We start from the raw sequence: 23,983 nt of genomic DNA, 5'->3' as shown, positions 1-23,983 counted from the left end.
TAGCACTTTGTAAAAAAACAACTTTAAACTTGTGTTTTGCATGTAAAACAGGCATAGCATTGGCTGAGCTTGGTTAGAACTGCTAATGTTGTAAAAAAAAGTAAAATTGTAGAGATTCCCTTTGAGATGCAGTTTATTCACACCACTGCCAAGGGAGAAGATTTTTGCAAGAATACAAAAGGGCCTATATGGCTTATTGTCCCATATCAATCAACTTACATACACACAAGTTGAATAAGCCAAACTCTCCCTGGACATGACAACCATATCCTTATTTACCTGTTAACTAAGTCTTTGTTGCATCAGGCATATGTAAGTCTCTGACAAGAATTATGCCAGACACGAGCCAATCCTGTCTAAAAGTGGGTTTTCTTATTTCTAAAGATTGGTTGCGCATTCATGAGATGCTAATTTCTGTTGTGTTAATTTCTGTTGTGACGAACACGATCTATTCAATTCTCTCTCACTTCACTGGACATGGTGTATACAAATGATAGCCATCGAGGACGCGTCACTGAAGTCATGAAAAGATTACATGTTTGTATTGTTCTCAGTAAAAACCCAGATTGTCTACCTATGGCGCTGAAATACAGCAAGATAATATAAGATAGTAAAATGTAAACCTGTATTTTAGATAAAGTATCTTGAGCCAGATTATGCTATGATGGCTTTAGACCTGGGTTCCAAATTAAAACTTCCAATTTACCACTTGCCACATACAAATTCAAATTAGAAATGCAGCTGGCAAGTAGTAGTAGTACACAAAACAATTAGGCTACATGCTTGGATGACATGATGTCAATTTATGACTTGACGATAAAATCTCCAAGAGCAGCAACACATAGTGATAATGTAGCAGCAAACATAATAGACAAAATAATCCAGGCCAGGTGTAAAATACAGCAGCTTGTCCAATCTGGGCCACTTCAGACAACTCCACACTAACTGTTATCTTAACCAAAGTACTGATATTTTGTACATAAATTTATATGTATCAGTCCACTCTCTCACATTCTGCATCACATCTGGAAAATCCATAATAAAGTTGCATAGCTGTACTTCACGTTCTGGCACTCTCAGCACCCTGTAAAAAAACGAATACGAGACAAATGCCATTAATATACGTAAATCTGAATAACATTGCCGTCACTAACTTGCTAAGTGTAAAATTTGGTTCACCACAAGTTTGGTAGCGACATATGTGTGTATTTTGCTTGTTATAGTATTGAAGCACACACATAGTTGACTGCATAGAGCGTACACACACGCGTACAAGGGCAAATAAGATGAAATCTTGGTACATTTTAAAGGCTTTGATTTGATGTAATTAATACCCATCCAAATGTGCATTCTATAATGGCAAGCAAAGTTACAGCACAGATTAAGGAAAAACAATAAAAAACTTCAGTAAAATTGTCTTCAGCTTTTTCCCTTCACTGGGTCACATATTTGCAACATTTCTAACTTTCTAGTCATAAATACAACATACCCCAAAAATCCATATATAGCACTCTGCCACTCAATGCCCATTCAGCCCTACTTACCTGTTGTGTTCCCCATGATATGTAGTCAGCTTTGGTGGCTGCGTGATATTCATTCACTAACTGTTGTACAACCTCTCTGGAATCATCAAGCTCATCCAAGTTATCCTTGAAGATGGCAGTTTTACGGAACTGTTCCAAGTAGGCCTCTCGCTTTCTCATTTTGTCGTATTGCCCGGCTGCTCTCTCAAATAACTGAAAGAAGGGAAAAAATGATCAGATTCAGTACGTCATTTCACTTTTGTTTTATCAATGGTACATCAGGAGAGCACACTGGGCTATGCCAGTTGAAGACATGACCTCAATCTCCCACAGAGGGGGTGTAGATTTCAAATGGAGTCACCCAGTCAGGCAATCCCATTTCACATTTCATGGAGTTCAACTGGCAAGGCCCATTTTATGAACAGATCTCCCTAAATTTGAAACTTGTACCATGCTTTGCATTCAGTCTAAAAATTGCGATGACCTTATTTGCATCTATACTCAACCAAATTTGACTACTGGTTTGTCTGATATACCATTCATCAGATCTGATTTTTTCAAAATGGGAAATGCCCAATAAATTATTGTTTTATCTTTCATGTTTTTGGACATATTTCTGAGACCTTATGACTCTACACAAAATATATTAACTGCCTTAACAGACGACTTACAGAGACAATGCTTGTGTGATTTGCCAACATGAGTCCACTAACTCTATGTGCTGTCTGCACATATGGAGATTTGTGTGATAAAGCAACCTGCAAACAAACAAACAAAAAGTCAAACACAATTAAATGATATCACTAGGCCCCGGCAAAAAACGCAATTTTTTGAAGTAAAAAACGAGATCCAAAGTATTGAAAAGCGAGATTTCCCCCTGAAAAATGGCACAAGAAGCTTTAAAACTCCCCGAAAATACGAAAATCTGAAAAATAAAGAAAATAAAAATACTGTGGCCTGCCCTCTGTTGTTCAGATTAGGTCAATGTCAACAGAACTGAAGTGCGAGGATGTGCTTCCTTTACCACCTTGTCGTCAGTCGGCAAAAAAGTGACAAAAATTTGACTTTGAATTGTTTTATAGTCAAAATATTCCAATAATTCAATAAATATAACAATATTTGGCCTAAACTTGAACTCATTTGCAATGAAATGTCATTTTTTATTAAGTAAAGCGTGGCTTTTGCACCTAGCAATGTGGTTGCAATACTGTTGAATTCTGCACTCTTTACCGATGTTGAAATTCATTTCGTGATTCAACGAACTTTTATGGCATAAAGCAACATTTTTATAGTAAGTATACTGCTTGGGAACTTTCTTAAAAAGCGAGATAATTGGTTAATAGCGAGAATCACGCCGTGAAAAGCGAGATCTCGTTTTTTGCCGGGCCTTAGATATCACATACCCTTTTGTTATACGGGTATCTTTTAAACAAAGCATAAAAGAAAGCATGAAAAAAATGATACAAGCCCTTCCCATCTAGATGAGTTGACATTTGGTATGCCCTCTGTTGGTCTAAGATCAAAACTGCATGGGAAAAGACCTTGTAGTCTACATTGAGGGAGTCATTTTTTTCCAATTAACTTTGGCTTCAAAGCAAATAATATCAGTGATGTTATAAAATTTGCTTACATGTGCTATAACTTGCTACACAATATCACAAAATTAAAACAAAGGTTTTGCTAAGATTTTATGTGGTCTGCCAAAGACACTAATATTTTGCCTTGTGTGAAAAAACAGGGGGCATAACATGTGACATCATAGATCAACTCATCTATATTTTGGATATGTTCTTGCAAAGTCAGTCCAAAAGGTCATCATGGGCATATATTTTATTTCAAGAATTTATAGACAAGCAAATTCAATAATGATCAAATATGCATGCAACTGCATTTTGAGTTGTGACTGGAACTTACATGTTTATCACCACAAATCTACCAAATAACCAACATGTCCTTTAATATTTTTAATCTAGTAGTAGTAGTAGTACTATATAGGGTCCACAAGTTATAAGTTCCCCCCTAAATACTTTTTAGAATAAATCGAAAAATATTTAAAGAAATGCAAACATGTAAAAAGGTATGGGTAGCCTTATTTGTTTTACACATACGGACCAACTTATAGCATCACACGTCATTGCGTTCAGTCACAATGGTTCATTGTGAAAAAAAGAAACTGTTATAAACAGTGTTAAAAGTTACATCTGAATCCATAGGAATCAACTCTCAAACAATACAGTCAGCCAGGTCTATACATGTGTTTATTAAAGAAAACCTGACTGCTATGCACTCAGGTGCAAGTTTTAAAAGAGCCTCTTTTCTTACACAATTAACCATTGTGATTGAATGCAATAATATGTGATGCTACAAATTGGTCCACATGTGTAAAATAAATAGGGCTATACATACCTTTTTACATTTTGTAAAATATTTTTTGACTTATTTTAAAAGTATTGGGGGGGGAGTTGTGGACCCTGTAGTACCGAGTTCCCATATATCCATATTGTTGAGAATTTCATGCAGAATTATCATAAAGTTTGGTGTGCAATAGGGTCAATGCACATATGTTCATCTGGCCGGGTATATACTCTGGGTTAAACATTCTTGCATACATTTTGAAGAGGAATATGTACAAAGTGATCAGCATTGAGGGCAGGCTCAGGAATGTGGGTAAGATTGTTGTCATATGATATTATGAATAATCCCCAAAACACAGTAGCCCTGTGTAAGAACTTACCCATCAGAAGAATGAATAAACCCAATTGCAATGTACATAGCCCCACATGATAGAGCGAATATAGCCTCTGTGGGGGATATACCCTCCAAATGTTACAGCAGCCCCTCTTTGCTATGCCACTGCATTGACCCTATATTACATTTGTTAAGCTGATTGTTTTTGTATATCCTACCTGTATACTTGCTGGACCCCATGGAATGAACTGAGCTAATTTCCTCTCTCGAATTCTTTGTAAACTCTTGTGAACCTGCATGAAATGAAATGTCACATGATTAACAATAGGTTAATTTTATATGCGTTTTCTAGGTAAAGTTGATTTGTTATTAGTTCCATGGTCCAGGTACGCACTGGTGATCAGCAATCGCGTAAAAGTGGCAATGTCTCCTCCTCTTGTGTTAATCGTCATGTTGTCAAGACCATTGGTCAGCCAAACAGCGTGATTGTTTATCACTTCTGTGTTTACACTTGTGTACGCTCGGCGCACAGCACAGACCACAGAAGTAATAAAAAATTAACTTTCGGTTACAATAGGACAGAAATCTAGTTTGTAACAAGATTGTTTACAAGCTGACTGATCAGACTATCATATGGTCATAATTAAAAGTCAAAATGATCAGTCATGAATCTTACTGCACAGAGAAGCGTTATTCATTGAACACCCTACGTTGTGACCCAACATCGGGGCAATGATCTTTACAGTGCGCTGCCAAACCCACAAGGCCCACACTTTATAAAAAGTCACTGATTACAGTGGACCAAATTAATCCATAAACCATTCAAATATCTATGCCACAGATAATTGGTATACAAATAATGAATGCTTATGAGTACAATGGTGAGAATATTTTCACAAGGTAAATATGTACTGTTCCATTTTGCTTATTTCACCAAGTGGAAATTACTCTTTCCATTAGCCAGGGGTGTGAGAGGCCACAGACCAAAAACGAGGAAAATCACTAAAAACAGCGTAAAATCAGGGTAAAAACGCCAAATATGGGCTGAAAATAAAAGAAAAACACATACATTTTGGCAACAAAAAAAGAGGAAATCAGCTGAAAAGAGGAACTCGCACATCCCTGATTAGCCTTTTATAGAGGTATGGCGGACACAATAGGATGGCACTGCATGAAATGGGTAGTGTCTTTTGAATTTGCCAGGTTTTACCCATATTGAATACTGCCCTCCTATTGTGTACGCCATACTTCGAAAAGGCTAAAACTAATAAAAACATTCAATAATTGTATTATATAACTCGCATGTAATTTTGTTTTCTTTGTTTCATAATTAACCAGGACAACTAAATAAATTTAAAATATCTAAATATTATGGGGTACAAAATATCTCTGAGCAAATGTAAGGCCAATAAAACAAAAATTGTTTGCTTGCCCTCAAATGAATTTCAAAAATTGGGTCGGTCAGTCAGGATTTTTTTTTTTTTAATTACTAGCAAACTCTACTGTTTGTATTAAGGCTCAAAATATGAAAAATCAGACAATGTTGTTGTCAAATGAATCAACTAACATTACAAAACAACTAAAATGTTGAACACAAGCTCTAAAATACATTTTTTTTACATATTCAGAATGCAAAAATTTGAAAAAAAACACTTTTTGGAATTTCCAAAAATAGAATTCGGTCGGTTGAGGGCAAGCAAACATCTTTTTTTTTTTTGGCCTAAGTGGAGAAGGAATGTTGAGTCCCCCAGGCATAAGTATTGACCAATCCCTTACATACCTGTGTAGGATCTACCTCTCCCTGTATGATATTTAAGATAGAGATGTAACAATGATTGCTTTTCCTGCTCCTATCTGTGTTGGATACCATAATATTCTTGGGTTGAAGCAACCGTCTCATCACATCTAGCACTGTTGTTTTGCGGATGTTTCCACCACCCTGGAGGGGAGAAATACAACAAAGTTAAGTATTTTGCTTTTAAGGGGGTACTACACCCCTGGCCAATTTTGTGCCTATGTTTGCATTTTTCTCAAAAATGATAGCGCATTGGTGACAAGTAAGATATGAATACCTGAGTGGAAGAAGGGCCCAACTCCATCACAACTGTTTTTGAGATATTAAGAAAAAACTTAATATTTGGAAAAGTTTTATAGACCGAATGTTTTTATCTTCAGGGGACCTTTAGTACATGAACATAAAATATTACATACATGCGAAATTATATATGATGTTTCCACGGCAGCGGTACAGGTCTTAATCTGAGCTGGAGTTGGGCCCTTCTTCTACTAATATACTGAAAGTGTCAGTTCCGTGTTATAATAGCTACAGAAATTAGGTAATCACCATTAATTGCACAAGTAGCACTCGTGTAATATGTTAGCAAGAAAGTTTATAGTAGTGAAAAGCAGATTTCATGGATGAACAAAATTCCTCTTTAACCCTATATTTGTGGAAGAAGGGCCCAACTCCACGGAGTTGGGCCTTTCTTCCATGAAAAGCTCATGATTAAGTGTACATGGAAGACTATTTAGAGAGTGGATTTTGGCTCATCTTTCACACATAAGGAAGAACAGTCTGCTGGCAATAAAATGCTGGGTCTAACTCATTTTTGTAAAAAATTGGAGTTGGGCCCTTCTTCCACTCAGGTATTCATATGTATATTATAGGGGCAATGACTACAACTACTGCACGGAAAATTCAGCAACTCAAGGCAAGTAGTTATTGATTTATTGATCAAATATTGGTTTTCCCTCATTTTTGACTGTAACTCCACAACTGTTGTCTGTGCTGAAATAAAATTTCCAGTGCAGTAGCCGAGGGCACTCAAATTTTTTTTTGGGTAGGGGTGTGCCACCGCCAGTTTGAACTTGAGGTCTAAGGAACTGATCGGCCAGCCAAAAAGGGGGGTCTAGGGAACTGATCGGCCGGTTAAAAAAGGGGGTCTTGGGAACTGATCAGCGGCCAATCATGGGGGGTCTCGGGAACTGATCCAGGGTAAGTTTAATTTTGTTGCATTTTTGCCACAGATTTTCGAAAGAATCGGTTTCGATTCCTGTCAAAAATTGTGTAACTATCATCACGTTTCAGGAAAACTATATTATTAAAAAAAAAGCTAATGTATCTCAGCACATTTGGATCAAGATCATTTAGGCCTAGCGATACACTATTAGGCCTAAATCAGAATTATGTCATGAATATCAACCTGCATCACATCACTTGAATCCTGATCATAAAATTTACCCTGGGTCCGTAATGCCTACTTGACTCACCTAGCATTGCCTAAGTAGTACTGAATCATTGGCAGCAGCACTACATAACCATGATAAGCAAACCCATCTAAAAATGGTTTTCTTCTCAATATTAAAATGGTTAAAACATTAACCCATCACAGTCCGAATTCCAATTTAATGACAACAGCTGTACTCGGGTGTTTTACGTGTGATATGATGAACTGTGTGACAAGGATGCAGAATTCAGCAGTCTTTCCCGACCATTAGTGGATCGTAAATCAACTCTAAATTCACTATTATAGTTACTGGCCTCAGGAAATGCACATATTTTTGGCACAAAGTTATAATATTCACTTTCAATTTTATTCCCAATGGTGGTCTATTCTAAATAGTTGTCAGCCAAAAAGTCAAAAGTTCGGTCTTCTTGTGACTTGCGATGTAAATGGATTTAGTTGTTGCCAGCAATGTCAACAAGGTTGAAAAGGAGCCCAATATCCCACCCAATATTCACCTTAACAATGGTTTAAATAGGTTTTTTCAATGGAAGAAAATTGACGGCAATGCACTTTCTGAAGTTTTGGGCTAGCAATTGCCAGACATATAGACTGGGGCATGAGAGCGGTTGTCAAAAATTCTGAGAGTTTGCGGAACGACCAGAAGATTGGCAGGGGCAAGAGAACGAGTATCTATGAATTTTGAGGGTCTAGAGAACGGCTGTCGGCTCTGAAAAAGGGGGAAATCGCCATGGCACATACCGTATAGCTGGGACACGCTTGAGTGCCCTCCCGGTGCAGTAGTTGTAGTCCTTGCCCCTATAATATACATATCTTACTTGTCACAAATGCACGATAAGTGTTGAGAAAAATGCAAAAATAAGCACAAAATTGGGCAGGGGTGTAGTACCCCCTTAATAATATAACAACAATAATTGTTGTTATAACATTCTGTTGTGCAATTATTGCACAACATATTTGCCCTCCCTTATGCCCGTATCATACAAAGTAATCCCAATAAGCATAACGTTTTTATGACATTTTTATACGTCTACATCCGTTGCTTGATGGGAATAGCAATTGCCGGCATATCGATCAGAAGTCTCTAGCATGCCCCAGAATCAGATGGCTAGCAGTTGACTTCAAGCTAAGCAACTGGTAGGGTTGTAAAATCACTACTGGCCTTTGATCACAGCAATTTTACAGTCACTCACTGCAACCGCTTAGTATGATATGGCCATTGGAGTATTACTTCACAATATATAAACAGATATTTAAACTTAAGGTCAGAGTAAGGGGAGACACATTCGTCCACACCCGAATTTGAGATTTCTTGATATTTATCAACACTAAGATGTATTCTTTCACTTGAAACTGATAAAAATACAACTTCCTAATATTTCCTTGTATTTTTGCTTGATTTATTTCACTCTATTCAACTCTAAAAAGTCACATGGCTCAAGACAGTTTAGTAAATTGGCGGGAAATAATGAGTCGGCAATGCGAGAATGCGAAATATTGTGACGCGGCGCAACTCTGCGCGTATGTCCAACGCAGTCAAGGCGCATTCGGTATGTTGTTAACGCCAGCAAATGTGATGTAAACAAAACAAAAATTTGCAGTGAAAAGCCACTTAGATTTTTAAATTATTTTGGATTTAGGCGCACTAAAAACAGACATTATAGATTCATTGGTGCAAAAAGATGCATATTTAGACCATGCACCAGATACAGCTTTTATAAGCATGAAAGTCTTGCCGTTTTAAAATATAAGGACGTTTTGTGCATAATTTTGACATTTTTTTACTAAAACGTCGATTTTTCAGAGTTTATCATTTTTAACAATATTATACGATTTTTGTGACAAGATAACTCAAAAATATGCAAGCAAAAGGTAAACCGTTTGCACTATCGTTTAGAGCACATCAAAGTCTAGGGAAGGTTTTCTCATTTTTTCAAAATATTTGTTTTGGACAAAAATATCCACCATTATGTGCAATTTTTAGCTTAATAGAATGACAAAATTGCTTTTTTCACATGTTTTTTGAAATATTTCGAAAAATAAGAAGAATATCAAAAAAATAAAAAACCTTCCCTAAGTTCATGTCTCTTCTCCATGAAAAACTAACTGTTTTTTTTTTACTCGAACAGATTTTTTTTTTTAAGTTGTCACAAAAAATTGGGGTAAAAAGTGCATTTTGTGATTTTTTCAAAAACTCGAGATTTTTGAACAAATCTGACGTCGCCATGGAATTCCTTAACTCATTTCCTTTCCAAAAATGTATAGTTTTATATACTTTGGACATACAATTCAAAAATAATGATGCTCGAAAAGGTCCGTGTTCTCTCCCATTACTCTGCCCTTAAAAGAAGCAAACAAATAACAAGGTGAAAGTTGTTTTGAACTTCTTTTCAAAATCATAAAGGTTTTTATAGAGGCCGTCAGCCTTTCCCCATCTTGTGGGTACAAATGATCTGCGTGTTCATGTGTCGGACACTACGCGCAGGGTGCAGCTTGCCACGCAGCTGTTATCACGCATCAATGCGGTGATTTTGCTGTTCACGCATGGAGATCGAACGACCATCACAGCGTGTACCACAAGATGGCGGCATATGACGTCACGCTGATGGACTCTATTGGAAATCAAAAATGCTGATCTAGTTTTATTTTCAAGAACAGATGCTACATGTAGATAGTGAATTTAACAACATGTGAACATTAAATTTCATCATACGATAACATTGTTAATATCAACATGCAACAAAGGTCAACTTTGTCTGAAATCACAAAAATTCTGTATGCGAAAAACAACCACTTGCACAGTATAGACGAATCCAACGAGCCAAGTCATGGTCAGGATTTGGTCGGCCATATTTGGTTCCCCGCATGCACCAAACAGGTGTTGTGAGTGAACAATTGGGTGGATTAAACCCACTTAAAATTCGATGTTAGATTCTTTTGTGTTGTAAACTGTCATCATTCTTTTGTCTACTTGTAACACAGGTGATAGAATGCAGTTTAAAATACCCTTCAAGGCCGCATCATTTCACATTTTAGGTGAGATAGCTGGGTCCCCGTCGTGGCTATGGCTGCCATTGAGGAGTAGGAATGCATGAAATTGGATTAGTCTATTGTCACACAGTGGATCTCCAACTTGTAACTAACAGTAACATCTCCACATAATTTTAAAATTCTTGAAATACTTGGCATAGGCTTCTAACTCACCTTCTGATCAGCACTGATTGTGAGTGGTGTGTATCCAGTCATGAGAAAGTGAAGTCTTGGTGTTGGAATAAGAGAGGCTATTAGACCAATCAGATCATTGTTCATGTAACCAGGGTAGCGTAGTGTTGCTGGGCTGGTTGCCATAATTGTTGACACCTAGATAACAAAGTGATGAATCAAGAATAGAAACCACTGGCTGCATCATTCATGTGTTATGGTTAGAGCTATATTGATTTATAGACAGTATAACAAATTTTCAAGTTTGTACCCAACAAAGGTAGGGAGCACGGTGGCCGAGCGGAACAGGCCCCGACTCATAATTGGAAAGTCGCGGGTTCGAGCCCGGCGAGACCATCGTGTTGTGCCCTTGAGTAAGGCACTTTATCTCGATTACTCCTCTCCACCCAGGTGTATAAATGGGTACCGGCATTCTTAACTCTCTCCACGTGGGTGTCGACTGCAGACGACATGTTTCAAAAATTTCTTAAAAATTCAAAAATTTCAGAAATGTAAATTTTCATGACCATATTTGTAATCAACATGAAAATTGCATTAAAATGAGTACAAACAAGCCTAGTATTGGTTCAGTAGTTCTTAAGATAGCTCTTGATATTTTGAGAAAATATTTCAAAACTTGAATTTTTTCTGTTGAAGCACATGGATAGCAGAGCATTAAATGCTGGGAACTTGAAGGTAACAGACTTGCTGTGGAGGAGGTGTAGCGACCCCCCTATAGCAACATTACATGGAGGAGTCTGGCCCAATCGCCAAATGAAATACAGATGGGCACTCCAATCACTATTTATACAGGATCGTCTCCTTTACCTTACCCAACAAACAAATAACCAAAAGATGTTTCATTGCAATTGTTTATATTTGTGTGCAGTCAATATCATCAAGAAACTGCAAGAACATTGTATTTGACAAAGACACTAATGACAGATGTTCTTGTCTATCTACCCATCTCTGACTACTGTTTGTAGACCCTGGTGGTTTACCAAAGATTCATCGGTCGGTTTAACAAGGGCTTCAATTCAGAGGCATCATATCAATGAAAGAAATTAAAGATATGTGTGTGCATACCATAAAAACTAGATAGTTAGCACATATGTGCTTACTATCAAGCACTTTTGAAAACATGAAATTGTACCAAAGTCCGGCGCTTTACCAACTGAGCTAATGGGGTTGAGACACATATTTGCAGGCTTACTTGTACGTATATAACTATGTGTATCAATGATTTGCTCAGAACCCTTTACACTTTTGTGGATGGGTTCTTCATGTTTGCATGTTTTAAAAGTGCTTGATAGTAAGCACATATGCTGCCTATCGAGTTTTTATGGTATTTCATTAAATATAATGAAGAAAATGTAGACTAATATTAAATTAACCCCAGTTTTCCACAAACCCATGTTTACTTGTCACCTGGGGTCACTATCAACAGTCAAATTGATTTGATATTAGCATTGAAGTTGCATAAATGGCATGCATGCCATATTCCAGTAAATTAATTTTAGGGATAGGTTTGTGGTACAACTTTGCACTTTGGTCGCCCTTTGAAATTTCACCCAAAATGTCGCTTGTTTTATCTATGGTCACAGGGTGTCTCTAAAATGGCTTAACATTTCGTTTAAATTGTAGAAAACATGAATACACTCTTACAACCTTCTATTCTTACCATCTGGTTAATCTGTGTAAAGTCTGGATTCTGTAGTTTTAGTCTGTCTACTGCAATACGATTCAATGCTGTATTGTCTAGAATCACCTGTGTACACAAAGCATATAAAACAAAATCATAGTTGGGACAAATGACTATTCTATATAATATCACTTGTAAAGAGCTGAAGTGCATGTTTGCAGCTTTAGTTTTATGTAGAAAAGATAGGATGCAATGATACTTTTTCATTTCATCTCTAAACTTTGATTTGAGGGTCTATTGCTTTGATTAACTCAGTCACATAGTTTGTTAATGATTGGGGGGAAACCAATAGACCCTCAAATTTAGCAATGCAATGTCATGAGTGTACTTTTTTCTAAAAGAATAACCTCTGATCAAATCCATTGTTATTTAAATTATACCAGGTGCAAACCTAAGGCAGTTCAATGTTGACGCTCCAAGTTATCTCCAAAAGAGCATCACTTGATGAGCCACTTTCAGGGTCTGAATTTCGACGAGAACCCAAGAATCTATTGTAGCAAAGATTCTTGTGAACAGATTTGCGTGAATCAAAGTTGATTCTCGCAAACTTTTGTAGTTTACACAGAAGTTGATTTGAAACGAAATTCTGACCCTGCACTTGACAAAATGTTAATTCCACCATATAGTAGACTTGTTAAGGGGTGAAAATGGGGCGAACGCTGCATTTTTTAGTACAAAGGTCCCACTTGGCATGAATGTTCCTTGGGGCAAAAGGAAAAGATTCATCCAAAGAGACACTCTGTATCTATGCATAAAACCCCTAATTTGCATAAATTATGCTAATTAGCACCCAAAATATGGTATTTTCTAACTTTTAGCCCATTTCACTTTAAAACATGTGTAAACAGTTGAATTTGGATTAGTTTAGGATAAAGAATTAATTTTAGGGATAATTTTGGGAATATGTGCCCATTCTGACCCCCAAATCCAAGATGGCCGCTGGCCGCCATCTTTAAAAATTGTGTTTTTACAACTTTTGAACCAATCGAGCTACAGACTTGTGTGGCATATCAATTAATACTAACATGGGGGTGGGAAACTAATTTCTGGCACTGTTTATAAGATAGGAAGTCATTTGAAAAGGGCACAGTGGTTTTTTAAATGTAAATTCTAATGTACCAGTCTTTGACAATATTGTAGATGGTTGAACATCAAACTTATATTTGAATATATAGTTTGGTTCAGTGCGTCGCCAACATTTTGGTCGTTGGCAATTGTGGGGATTTTCTATATTTTGCTTTTTTGAAGTCTAGGATTCACTTGTAATGTAAACCAATGTTTACCATTTTTTAAATACCAATATGGCGGCCATTTTGACAATCCAAAATGGCCGGTTAATCTTCACACACGCAGTCATTTTCAGTTCCTAAAAGTGGACCTTTGAACCTGAAATAGTTACTTTTTATTGGACTGTGCAGTCATACTTCTTCTTAGCGTGTCCAAGCGCAGGGGTCAAATGCGCCGAGCCAATAGCTGGCGCTTGATGACGAGCAGAATCGTTGAATTCAGCTAGGTCCTCATGTGTGCAATGTTGCCCCATCTGTGGACAGACCAACAGGTGTTCCATAGTCTGTGGAACCGTTCCACACTCACAGGTAGTGTTTTGTCCTTCTGGTAGGTATCCCCATTTCTGCAAAGCGACCTTGCACCTTCCGACCCCTGATCTTAGTCTGTTGAGACACCGCCACTCAGGCCATGTGGAATCAGCTCCAGGTGGTAGCTGCTCACTGGGTTGTAGTCCCATAGCTGGTGAATTGGGAGATCTCTCTTTCCACAGGGTGAGTCTTTCCGCTTCCTTGGAGACTGTCCCAAGAGGATGAACTTTGCTTAGGAAGCTTCCTCTGGATCTAAGGCGTTTGGGTGCAGCAGTCTGGTTGAACATGGGGTGTTCATATCAGTGGTCTGACGCTCACGCTCTTGCATGCTGGTCACTTGTCTGCGTACATCTGGAGGGGCTATAGCAGCTAAGGTGTAGAGACTCTCCGTTGGTGTTGATCGGAGGCATCCAGTGATAAGTCGACAGCATGGGTTGAGTGCTGGGTCCACCTTCTTGGCATGAGTTGATCTTCCCCACACTGGGCAGGCATATTCAGCACTAGAGTAGCATAAAGCCAAGGCTGCTGATCTGAGAGTGTCTGACCGGGCTCCTCATCTGGATCCAGTGAGCTTGTTCAAAATTTTGTTTCGTGAACAAACTTTGCTCCTTGTCTTCTCAATGTGGCTCTTGTATGAGAGTGTACGGTCGAGAGTGACTCCCAGATATACGGGTGTTTCACAGTGCTCTAGTGTGGTTCCAGACCAGGTCACCTTCAGTTGACGTTTAGCTTCACGGTTGCGGAGGTGGAAAGCACACACCTGTGTCTTGGATGGGTTGGAACGGAAGTAGTTTTCCTCATAGTATGGCGTGAGCTCAACCAGGGCTTTGGAGAGTCTCTGTTCCACAACAGTGAAGTCGGTGTGTTGTGCACTGATGCCAAGCTCGTCTGCATATATGAAGCGTTGGGTGTCTTCACTTCTCGGTTGATCATTGGTGTATATATAGAACAGGAGAGGTGCGAGAACACTGCCTTGGGTTAGTCCGTTCCTGGGTCTTCGCCACCGGCTCTTCTTGTCTCCAAGCTGAACAAAGAACATCCTGTTGTCAAGCATGCATTCGATGAGCTCCGTCAGGTGGATATCTTTGGTTAGATCCAGGATTTTGCTGAGGATACATTTATGATTGACGGTATCGTAAGCTGCTGAGAGGTCGACGAAAACAACTCCGGTTACCAATCCATCCTCAAATCTATCCTCAATGTGCTGGGTAAGGTTGAGAACTTGGCTTGTTGTTGATTTGTTCTGGGATGAGTTGCTCGTCTACCACGGGTGCCAGTCTGTTGAGCAGGAGGCGTTCGAATAGCTTGTAGGTATGGCTGAGAAGCGATATTGGTCGATAACTCTTTGGGATGGATGGATCTTTCCCTGGCTTCAGCAGACCGATGATGTGAGACTTGTTCCAGATCTTAGGGAGTCTGTGGCTGCGACGACAGGTGTTGTAGAGCTGTAAGAGCCATTTCTTTGCCTCTGGACCAAAGTTCTTCAGCTGCTTAGTTGCGATGTTGTCAAGGCCAATTGCTTTCCCTGGTTGGAGTTTGGCGATTCCTGCTTCCAGCTCCTGCATAGTAAAGGGCTTGGTGAAGCCTGGGTCTCCGCTGTATTTCTTGCGGTCTAATTTGGTCTTATGTTTCTTGCCACTTCCATTCAGGAGCAGTTGGTGGGCAACCTGGTTGGGTGTGACTTTGGGCTGCAGTGGGGGCTGTTGTAGGGTCACCTTGAATTTTTTCGGATGGTGGACCATGCCTTCTTGCTGTTATGGTCATGTCTGCTGACTCTATGAGGGTATGCCAGGTCTTATTACGCTCTTTGGAGGTGGATTCCATAACTGTCGCACCCTTTGCTGTTGTTTCCTCGGTGAAAGGGTCAGCTTCAAACATGGTTACATACTCTTGGTATTCTTCTGCACATTCCTTGGAAAGGCCTGGTATGTATTCCACCCTGCAGCCTCTAGGTATATGTCTACGAGCAGTCTTGGAAACTAGTTGGGCAAAGGTGTCATAGTTGTCTGGAGTCTGCTTTCTTGTAATTGAAGCGTCGCTGAAAAGGCACTATGTTTGGTAAGATTACGGTGTTAACGTGGATATCAATTGGCCGGTGTTGTGTTTGGGGAACTAGATCCAATACAATCTTCTTACACATGTCAGAGATGTTGTTAGTGACAATAGCTAGATCAGGGTTGTATCTCTCCTCCAACGGGTACTATGGAACGAAGGAGGAAGTTTGGAATCATTAATAAGGCTCAGCTGGTGTTTGTCTATCCATTCCTCAACTGCAGCTCCATCGTTGTTGGTTTCTTTGTAACCCCATTGAGTGCTGTGGCTGTTGAAATCGCCGATGAAGATACATGGCTTGGTGTCAGTGTTAGAAGTGAAGAGAGGGAGCTTGAAGTCTTCTGCTGGTGGCTTGTAGACTGATGTTATTGTTACATTACTGAGCTCAACAGTGAGGACTTCAATGTTGTTGTCATCAGACATCATAGTGGCTTCAATCACAATAACTTCATTCACAAATATTGCACTCCCGTATTGACGACGTGGTCTCTCAACGGCAAGGACCATACCTGGTATGGTTGTGCGGTGGTTAGTCGCTCCTCTATGGGTTTCCTGTAGACACAGGACATCACAGTGGAGATTGTTGCACAATCCGCTGATGATATTTTGCTTGGCGGTAGAGAATCCTTCGACATTCAGTGATGTAACTGTCAAAGCAGGCCTTAGAAAAGGTCTGCTTGGACTTCCTTTGGCGATTCTGGGCATGATGGAAAGCTTCTAGATGATAAGTTGCGATTGGTGGTGGCAGGATTGGTTGGTTATCCAGGGCCGCGTGAACTATTGGTTTGGACGCTCCTACCATGACCCCAAAGTCATACTGATATGGTACTAGTTCAATCTGTTTAATGTAATACCATAAACCAGTGTGTCATTTACCACGCATGTTTTGAAGGTATAAAATCAGGAATGATTGAGAGCAGATTTTTTTTTCTGACTCACCCTGTATAGCAAATAAATAAACCTTTAAATTAACTCCTTTAATCAAATTAATGCCGGAAATGAGCTCTACAGCCCCAAATTAGTATAAATTGATATATCACACAAGTTGGTAGCCAGTATGATTCAAAAGTTGTAAAACGTATATTTTAAAGATGATGCCAGCTGCCATCTTAGATTTGGGGGTCAGAATGGACACATATTCCCAAAACAACCCCCAAAATTAATTCCTTATCCTAAATTAATCCAAATTCAACTGTTTTCACCTGCTTTTAAGTGAAATGGGCTAAAAATTAGAAAATACCATATTTTGGGTGCTAATTAGCATAATTTATGCTAATTAGGGGGTTTTATGCATAGAGACAGAGTGTCTCTTTGGATGAATCTTTTTCTCTTGCCTCAAGGAACATCCATGCCAAGTGGGATCTTTGTACTAAAAAATGCAGCGTTCAACCTCTTAACAAGTCTACTAATACAGACTTGTTAGATCGAGCTAATATTAGGTTTCTTCATTATCAACCACTTACCACACAGTCTGCATTTTGTGTGAGCCTCTTCAAAGTCAGAATTGAATTATATGGTTGTACAACAACATCACTTATCTCCTCTTGGTTAGGAAACACAGAGTAGGTCTGGATCAACTTCTTAGGAAACCTTGCAAAAACAAGGAAAACAATGCTGGTCAGTTTTGCTTTGGGTGAGTGTTGCCAAAGAAGAGTAAAGGCATGCTCTAACACCTGCAACCAAAGGTCATTTCACAAACATTGAACTATAATTTGGTTCACCTCAAGTTTGTTAGTGACGTCAATGCTTTTTCACGATTGCGCCGCAAGCGTGCCAACAAGCCGCCTCTGTATGTGTGCGTATACACTCAGTGTGTTTAACTTTATGTGCACGATTCGATACTGCGGCAAGCAAAATACGCAAATACGTCACTACTGAACTTGAAGTAACCAAATTATAGAAACACATTTGAGCCTTAAATGTCCCCTTATTACTGATGTATCGCTGTCCAATCTTGCCAGCAGCGTTTACAGACAGGGTTGGGAGTGTGCGTACGTGTTTGCCGACAAACGAGGAACAAAGACACATACATGACATTTCACATTTAAACTGTGGACCTCTCTGCCACGGGCGACCATCCTCGGTTTTGGAGGTCTGCAAATGACCACAATTGCATGCATTTGCGAGATATGTTCTCTATCATGCATTAGATATATGCCGTTTGTAGTTGCTAGGTAAAATTTCCTTTTATGCACAAAAGTGGTGGAAAACATCCTCGGTATGTTGATTGAATGTGGATTCAGATGACCATAGGACCACACAGGTGTTGGGGTGTGTGTGTAAGAGTGAAGCATGCATATACATTACATTTTAACCACCAATTATACCATACCTATCATTGAGTCTCTCCAGCATGTATGAACCCAGACCAGACCCAGTGCCTCCAGCAATAGAATGACACAGCACAAAACCCTGAATAGTAGAACAAATGCAAAGATACATATAAGATTTTATTTTAGTGAAATAAAATGTTATTGCAGGTGAAGCTCATAGCTCTTGTCTTTTAATATGTTTTTAAAAGATTGCGAGTCCGCTATTTACAATGACTGTTACAGCATACCTAACCTGTTGAATAACTGTGCATCAGTTATTTGGAGGGCACTGTGAAAAATCAATGAACATTTTGCCTTTGAAACTGAGGAATATCCAGAGGCGTAGTCCGGCGTACCCCGAGGGATATTCCGAGGACAAACCATCAGTTATACAAATGTTATTTAGCTTGAACATTGTTTGAATTGCAGAGATTGTTCAAATCAACCTATGTGTTACTGCTACAAGTAACATGCTACTTACACCTGCAAGTGTCTGGAGAGACTGTTAAATAAAAGGTATCATTCACACAGTCTCTTTTTAAAATTCTCATAAGTACACAATTCAAGAGAGTGATTTGATTCACCAATTTAATATTACATTTTTACTTTCTAATTCTATACAGATTACAGTTTGTTTGTGTGCTGGTGCTAGCTGGTAAGCTTCTTGTTACATTACACAGAGATGCCACTTGCTTGTTGAAAAAAATCAGGAAGTTGCAAAGCGGAACCACTCATTCATTGCAAAAAAAATTCTGAATTTATGTCTAAAAATGGCAAAAATCAGGAATTCCTGATAAATCAGGAAAAGTGGCACCTCTGATTACAGTAATAAACAGAAAGGGTGGACTCACTTCTAAGCTGTCGCTGCCATCTGCTTCTCTGTCAATGACATCAAATATCTCTTCATAGATGCCTTCACCCTGCAGGAATGCAAACATCAATCTCATTAAATACACTTCGACTTAAACTTATCATTTAATTTGCTCAGCCCTCTGGAAAGGGTTTCTCTACAGTTTGTCCAAGTACAAAGTGACAACGCGCTCATATACAGCGTGTTAACAGTGCGTAGTGTCGCGTCTTCGCTGCAGGTATGCGTGTCTTCAAAGTCGGCACAATGTGTGCGTCCATGTCTGTACTTTGTACTTCAGAGAGTAGACTGACTGTAGGGGAATATTATATCCTACCCAAGGGCTCATTGTTTAACACTGTACTGACCTGTTTGACTTATTTATTGCATTCAAACTTTCCGCAACCAATAATTCCTAATTTCCTATTTTACTTGTACATTCTACAACAAAGTGTTCATCCCAGTCGTCCTTGTACCTGAGTGTATTTTAACTGACCGCACTAAGCAAATGAAATTTACATATCCATGGTTTCCAATCTGGACTGTGCTATGCACACTAAGCAATACCAGAATGGTATAAATATTGGAACACAGGTCATGTTGGAGGTGACAGTGGGATACATTTGTACCATCCGTTTTATTGTAATATCATAGAAAATTTTTCCTGGAGGAAATTTTACTTAAATGAGGATGACTATGTTGCAAGTCTTGACATCATGATATAGCATACAAAGGGATACAAGCTTTGTCTGGGCTTACCCGTGTATATCCGGCTCCCCAATTGTTTCCGGCACCTCCTCCATCCTTAGACAGATATATGTTCTCCTGGTTGAACAGGTTAGCGTGGCTGAATTCAATATACTGTGAATTACTCGAGGCTCCAGGTCAATAAGAACTGCCCCTGGAGTGTAGCGCTCATCATCAGCCTGTCAATGAAATGGTGATTTCCATTATTATACTTTTTTTTTTTAATTTTATACCATATTTCCTTGAATAGTCGCCCCCCCCCCCTCAAATAAACGCCCCACCACTTTTTTCAACCAAGATGTTTAAAAAATGCTGACATTTTCATGCTTTCTTGTGTAGTAAGCTTACCAAGTTGCTCACATGGTTGATAATAGCGTCAATAATCGGCGAAAATCATGGTCGGAAACCCGGAAGTGAACCAGAAGTCAGTGTTTCTTGTTCAAAGTTTGTCATTTCAGCGCGAGTTTTAAGCTTACTTAAATTTTAACAGGAATTATGGTTCTCTAAAAGGCGGTCCATAACTAGTGAAAACTAACATTTTGTGGAAATGTTAAAATATTACAATAAATTTGTTATGTACAATACTAGTACCAGTATAAAGTTTTTTTATATGGTTCATTGAATGTCCTTGCAAACCCTAGTTACCTGGTAAAAGAAAACATCTTTCCGATCTGTACCATCAGTTGCAAACTCTTCAAGAATGCCTTCAGGACTAATCCCATGCTCTAGACATAGTCGCTTCCAAAATTCCATTCCAACTAGAGAAAACAAAACAATTACAATTAGAAAACTGCATTACCTGGTATATAGTAAGCTGAGATTATAGGGATTAACAACAACAACAAAACTGCATTTATATAGCGTCTTACGAACACCTCAAGGCGCTTTACAGAGAATATACTAAAATACTTTAACTTACAACTTAAATTATACAACTATATTAGAAGGCGTGATTAAAATACCCCCGGTACTAGTTAAAGACCGATGCACCCCAGGGGTGGGGGGGGCATGTCTTATACTTCACCCAGATCCTTCTCCTCTTTGGCCACCATAATTTCATCTTCTCCTGCATTTTTGTAGGACATAGGATCATAGCTTAGGATAGCTTTGCTCCAAAGCCGACCTATTTTCCATCCAATTGAAAGAAAAAATGAAAAACCATGCCATATGCCCTCTGACACTATAGTAAAGACCGGCCGTAGGTCGGCTGCGCCTCGTTAAGTGGACTTGAGCGGTTGGTGGGTGGAGTAGACCAATATTAATATCTGTGGGTAGACTACATTGTACTTGTTGGTGACAGGGAAGTGCTGCTTGGTGACTTATGTAGCTTACCTAGTGATAGTGTAGGAGTGGTATTAATTTTTTACAGAATGGTCTAACCAGGCAGGGATTGGCCTTACATTTTCTTTACTAGTCACTTGCTTGGGTTTATTTTACTCAGGGATCACTGGATCTTCTAAGGTACTGCGAGGGCTCTGATCAAGAGCTAAGCTTAGGATTGCTACCAGTATTCTTCTCCTTCCAAATTATTTATAGTGTCAACAACTAGACAATTTCATTGTGATGAAGACTCAGACACTGAATGTGTGCTATGTGCTCACCAAGTGTGAAATAAGTGAGCTTGACTTGAACCTGGGGAAACTTTGACAAAAAGTGGCCCCTGGTTCACCAAGATTTGGAGTGAGTGAGCCAGGGGCCACTCTGGATGTACCAGGGGCCACTTACCAGTAGTGCTGGTATCGATCGACAAGGTTTTTGCCGATTGTCGACAATGTATTGACAAAAAGTAAACAAAAACTTTGGCTAAGCACGCTCGAAAAGTTTAACATCCTAACATAGATTTACCAAGGTATTTTTGGGATCTATATTCTTAACATCTTTGTTGATTTCCCTGACGTTCTCATTGTGTTTCTTTAGCGTTTTCATCTTTAGCGTTTTGATCTATCGCACACGCTGGTAGGCTGTGCATGTGGTAGCATCCAATTCTTTCACTCGGCAGTCGCCATTTTCGCTCTCACGCAACATTGGCAAACAGGGAAAGTCCCTGAGACCCTGATGATCAACTGATGACGTCAATATTGAAACAAGCACACTACTACTAGTTGGGTATTTATGCGAAATGCAAATGGGTAAAATATGAGCCAATCACAGTCGCTGTTTATTTGCAATTTGATCTTTCACACAATGTTTTTTTTTCATCTCTGTATCTGATTCTGTACCAACTACACAACTATTTGATTTCATGATTTTGTTGAGCGATCGTCAGATCAGATATACATGACAATTGACATAACACGGTCACGGACCACGGTCGGCATTGCAAATCAAATAAGGTGATCATCAACACGTGTAGTGCTGGGCTCACATGTTCTAGAACCGGAAGGGTATCACCATCAGTTTGCAATGACAAGCAACCTTTGCAAATCGGGAGATGGATTGATTTTATTTATTTGTTTACATTATGATTGACTGTACTACAGCGGTGCAAAGCTTCCGAATTCTGCGGATCAACATTACGAGTAAAAAGTATGACTGGGAAATACAATGAATCACACATAAACTTACTTTGATTTCCACATTGCCCCAATTGTAGTGTTATAATTTCTCGAGGCATGTTGATTTATGGGTCACATACAAAAGATAGGAAAAGAAAAACACAATTTTTCGTTCCGATCTGAGAAATTCACATTCACAAATTTGCGCTACAGTACTGCGCATGGGCACAGATGTCGTCATGTTAATAACAATCCTTTAAAAGGGAATAGGCCCCAGAGCACGAGAACATGATATTTGCTCCCGGGCCCTGGGGAGAACTCAACTTTGGAAGTGACGGTATTTGCCTGTCAATAGGCCTCCTCTTTTGAAGTCGACTATACCCGATGACGCCCTTTTTGTTTAAAGTCATCCCCCCCCCCCCCCCCCCCCCCCTGAGTTGCGGCTACCCAGTATACTGTGTGTGCACACATGATTTATGTTTACATTATAATCTATTTGTGGTATTTTTTTATAAATTGTGGGATAGGCTTTTACGACGGGAATTCATAACCATTAGTGGGTCAGTTTTAGCGGGTTCGACGTCGGACAAGTTCTAAACTAAGAAATATTAAAATGACGAAGCTGACCAAAATTGCTATCTTCAGAAGATAGCAAGCAAAAAACGTAAAAAATAATAATATTTAAAAAAAACATTGCCTAGCACGCGTTGTAGATGATGATTCAGTACGGCGCAAAACTGCATTGACTGGGAATGCGCGATTAGGGAAAAATCGGCATTTGGCCGAACGTAAGCTATAAAGAAATATAAAAATTACGAAGCTGACCAAAATTTATCAAGCAGAGATTATCATCTCCCTGTTTCTCTATTTTTTTACCTCTTTTCCCCCCTTTTTTAAACATAGCGCGGCATATAGGCCGATTTTTAAATTCGGGCAGAGTAACCGTGCGCGTTTTAGGATTTTTTCGCTATATCTACTGAAGATAGCATTTAGAATCTCATCCCGAGTCATTGCATCTTTCTACTCTAGAAGTAATGTTTTACATTACTTTCTCTAAATTTTTACTTCATCATGTAGCGGTGATTTTTTTTCATTCTAATAGGCCTACATCAGTCCCGATCAGAAAGTTTAAAGCGATAATACACACTCATCACTTTCCGCATCTGCCTGTTTCTCTATTTTTACCTCTTTTTTCCTTTAAAAAAATGGCGCAGCAAACAAAAACGACAACCAACGGTCATTTAAATTTGAGCTATCTGCAGCTGATAGCAAAATCACACGAATCCGACAAACACCAAAATGACATAAAACAGATAGAGAATATCAAAGGTTTATTTCAAAGTTGGTTTCAGCGTCATACGGTATTCGGTTTTTGAGATATTTCAATTTTAAAATTACCCATGTAAAGCAATGAAGGAGCTCTAAAAAATAGACACCGGCACCAGAATTGAGCAAATTATGGCATGTCTCGCCACATTTTCTTTTAGTATAAAAAATGAGAGCATTAGGTCGAATGCAAAGCTGTAAAGAAATGTTAAATGACGAAATGACCAAAATTGCTATCTTATCAGAAGAT

The 23,983-nt window shown here is 38.9% G+C and overlaps 1 protein-coding gene across 1 annotated transcript; it reads right to left on the bottom strand.

Moving 5' to 3' along the window:
• LOC140151027 (tubulin gamma-1 chain-like) lies at window positions 1-22,624 on the bottom strand. The gene is given in 14 exon segments (XM_072173216.1): window positions 1-1,084; window positions 1,545-1,736; window positions 2,195-2,281; window positions 4,430-4,504; window positions 5,992-6,150; window positions 10,661-10,816; window positions 12,339-12,425; window positions 17,470-17,596; window positions 18,339-18,418; window positions 19,170-19,238; window positions 19,925-20,016; window positions 20,019-20,091; window positions 20,558-20,670; window positions 22,478-22,624. Coding segments are annotated over 14 exon segments (1,383 nt in total). The 5' UTR covers window positions 22,527-22,624; the 3' UTR covers window positions 1-1,060.
• Between the last annotated feature and the right edge of the window lie 1,359 nt (window positions 22,625-23,983).

The sequence above is a fragment of the Amphiura filiformis genome, chromosome 4, assembly GCF_039555335.1.
Source record: "Amphiura filiformis chromosome 4, Afil_fr2py, whole genome shotgun sequence".
NCBI lineage: Eukaryota > Metazoa > Echinodermata > Ophiuroidea > Amphilepidida > Amphiuridae > Amphiura > Amphiura filiformis.
This window is presented reverse-complemented; position numbering and strand designations above follow the sequence as displayed.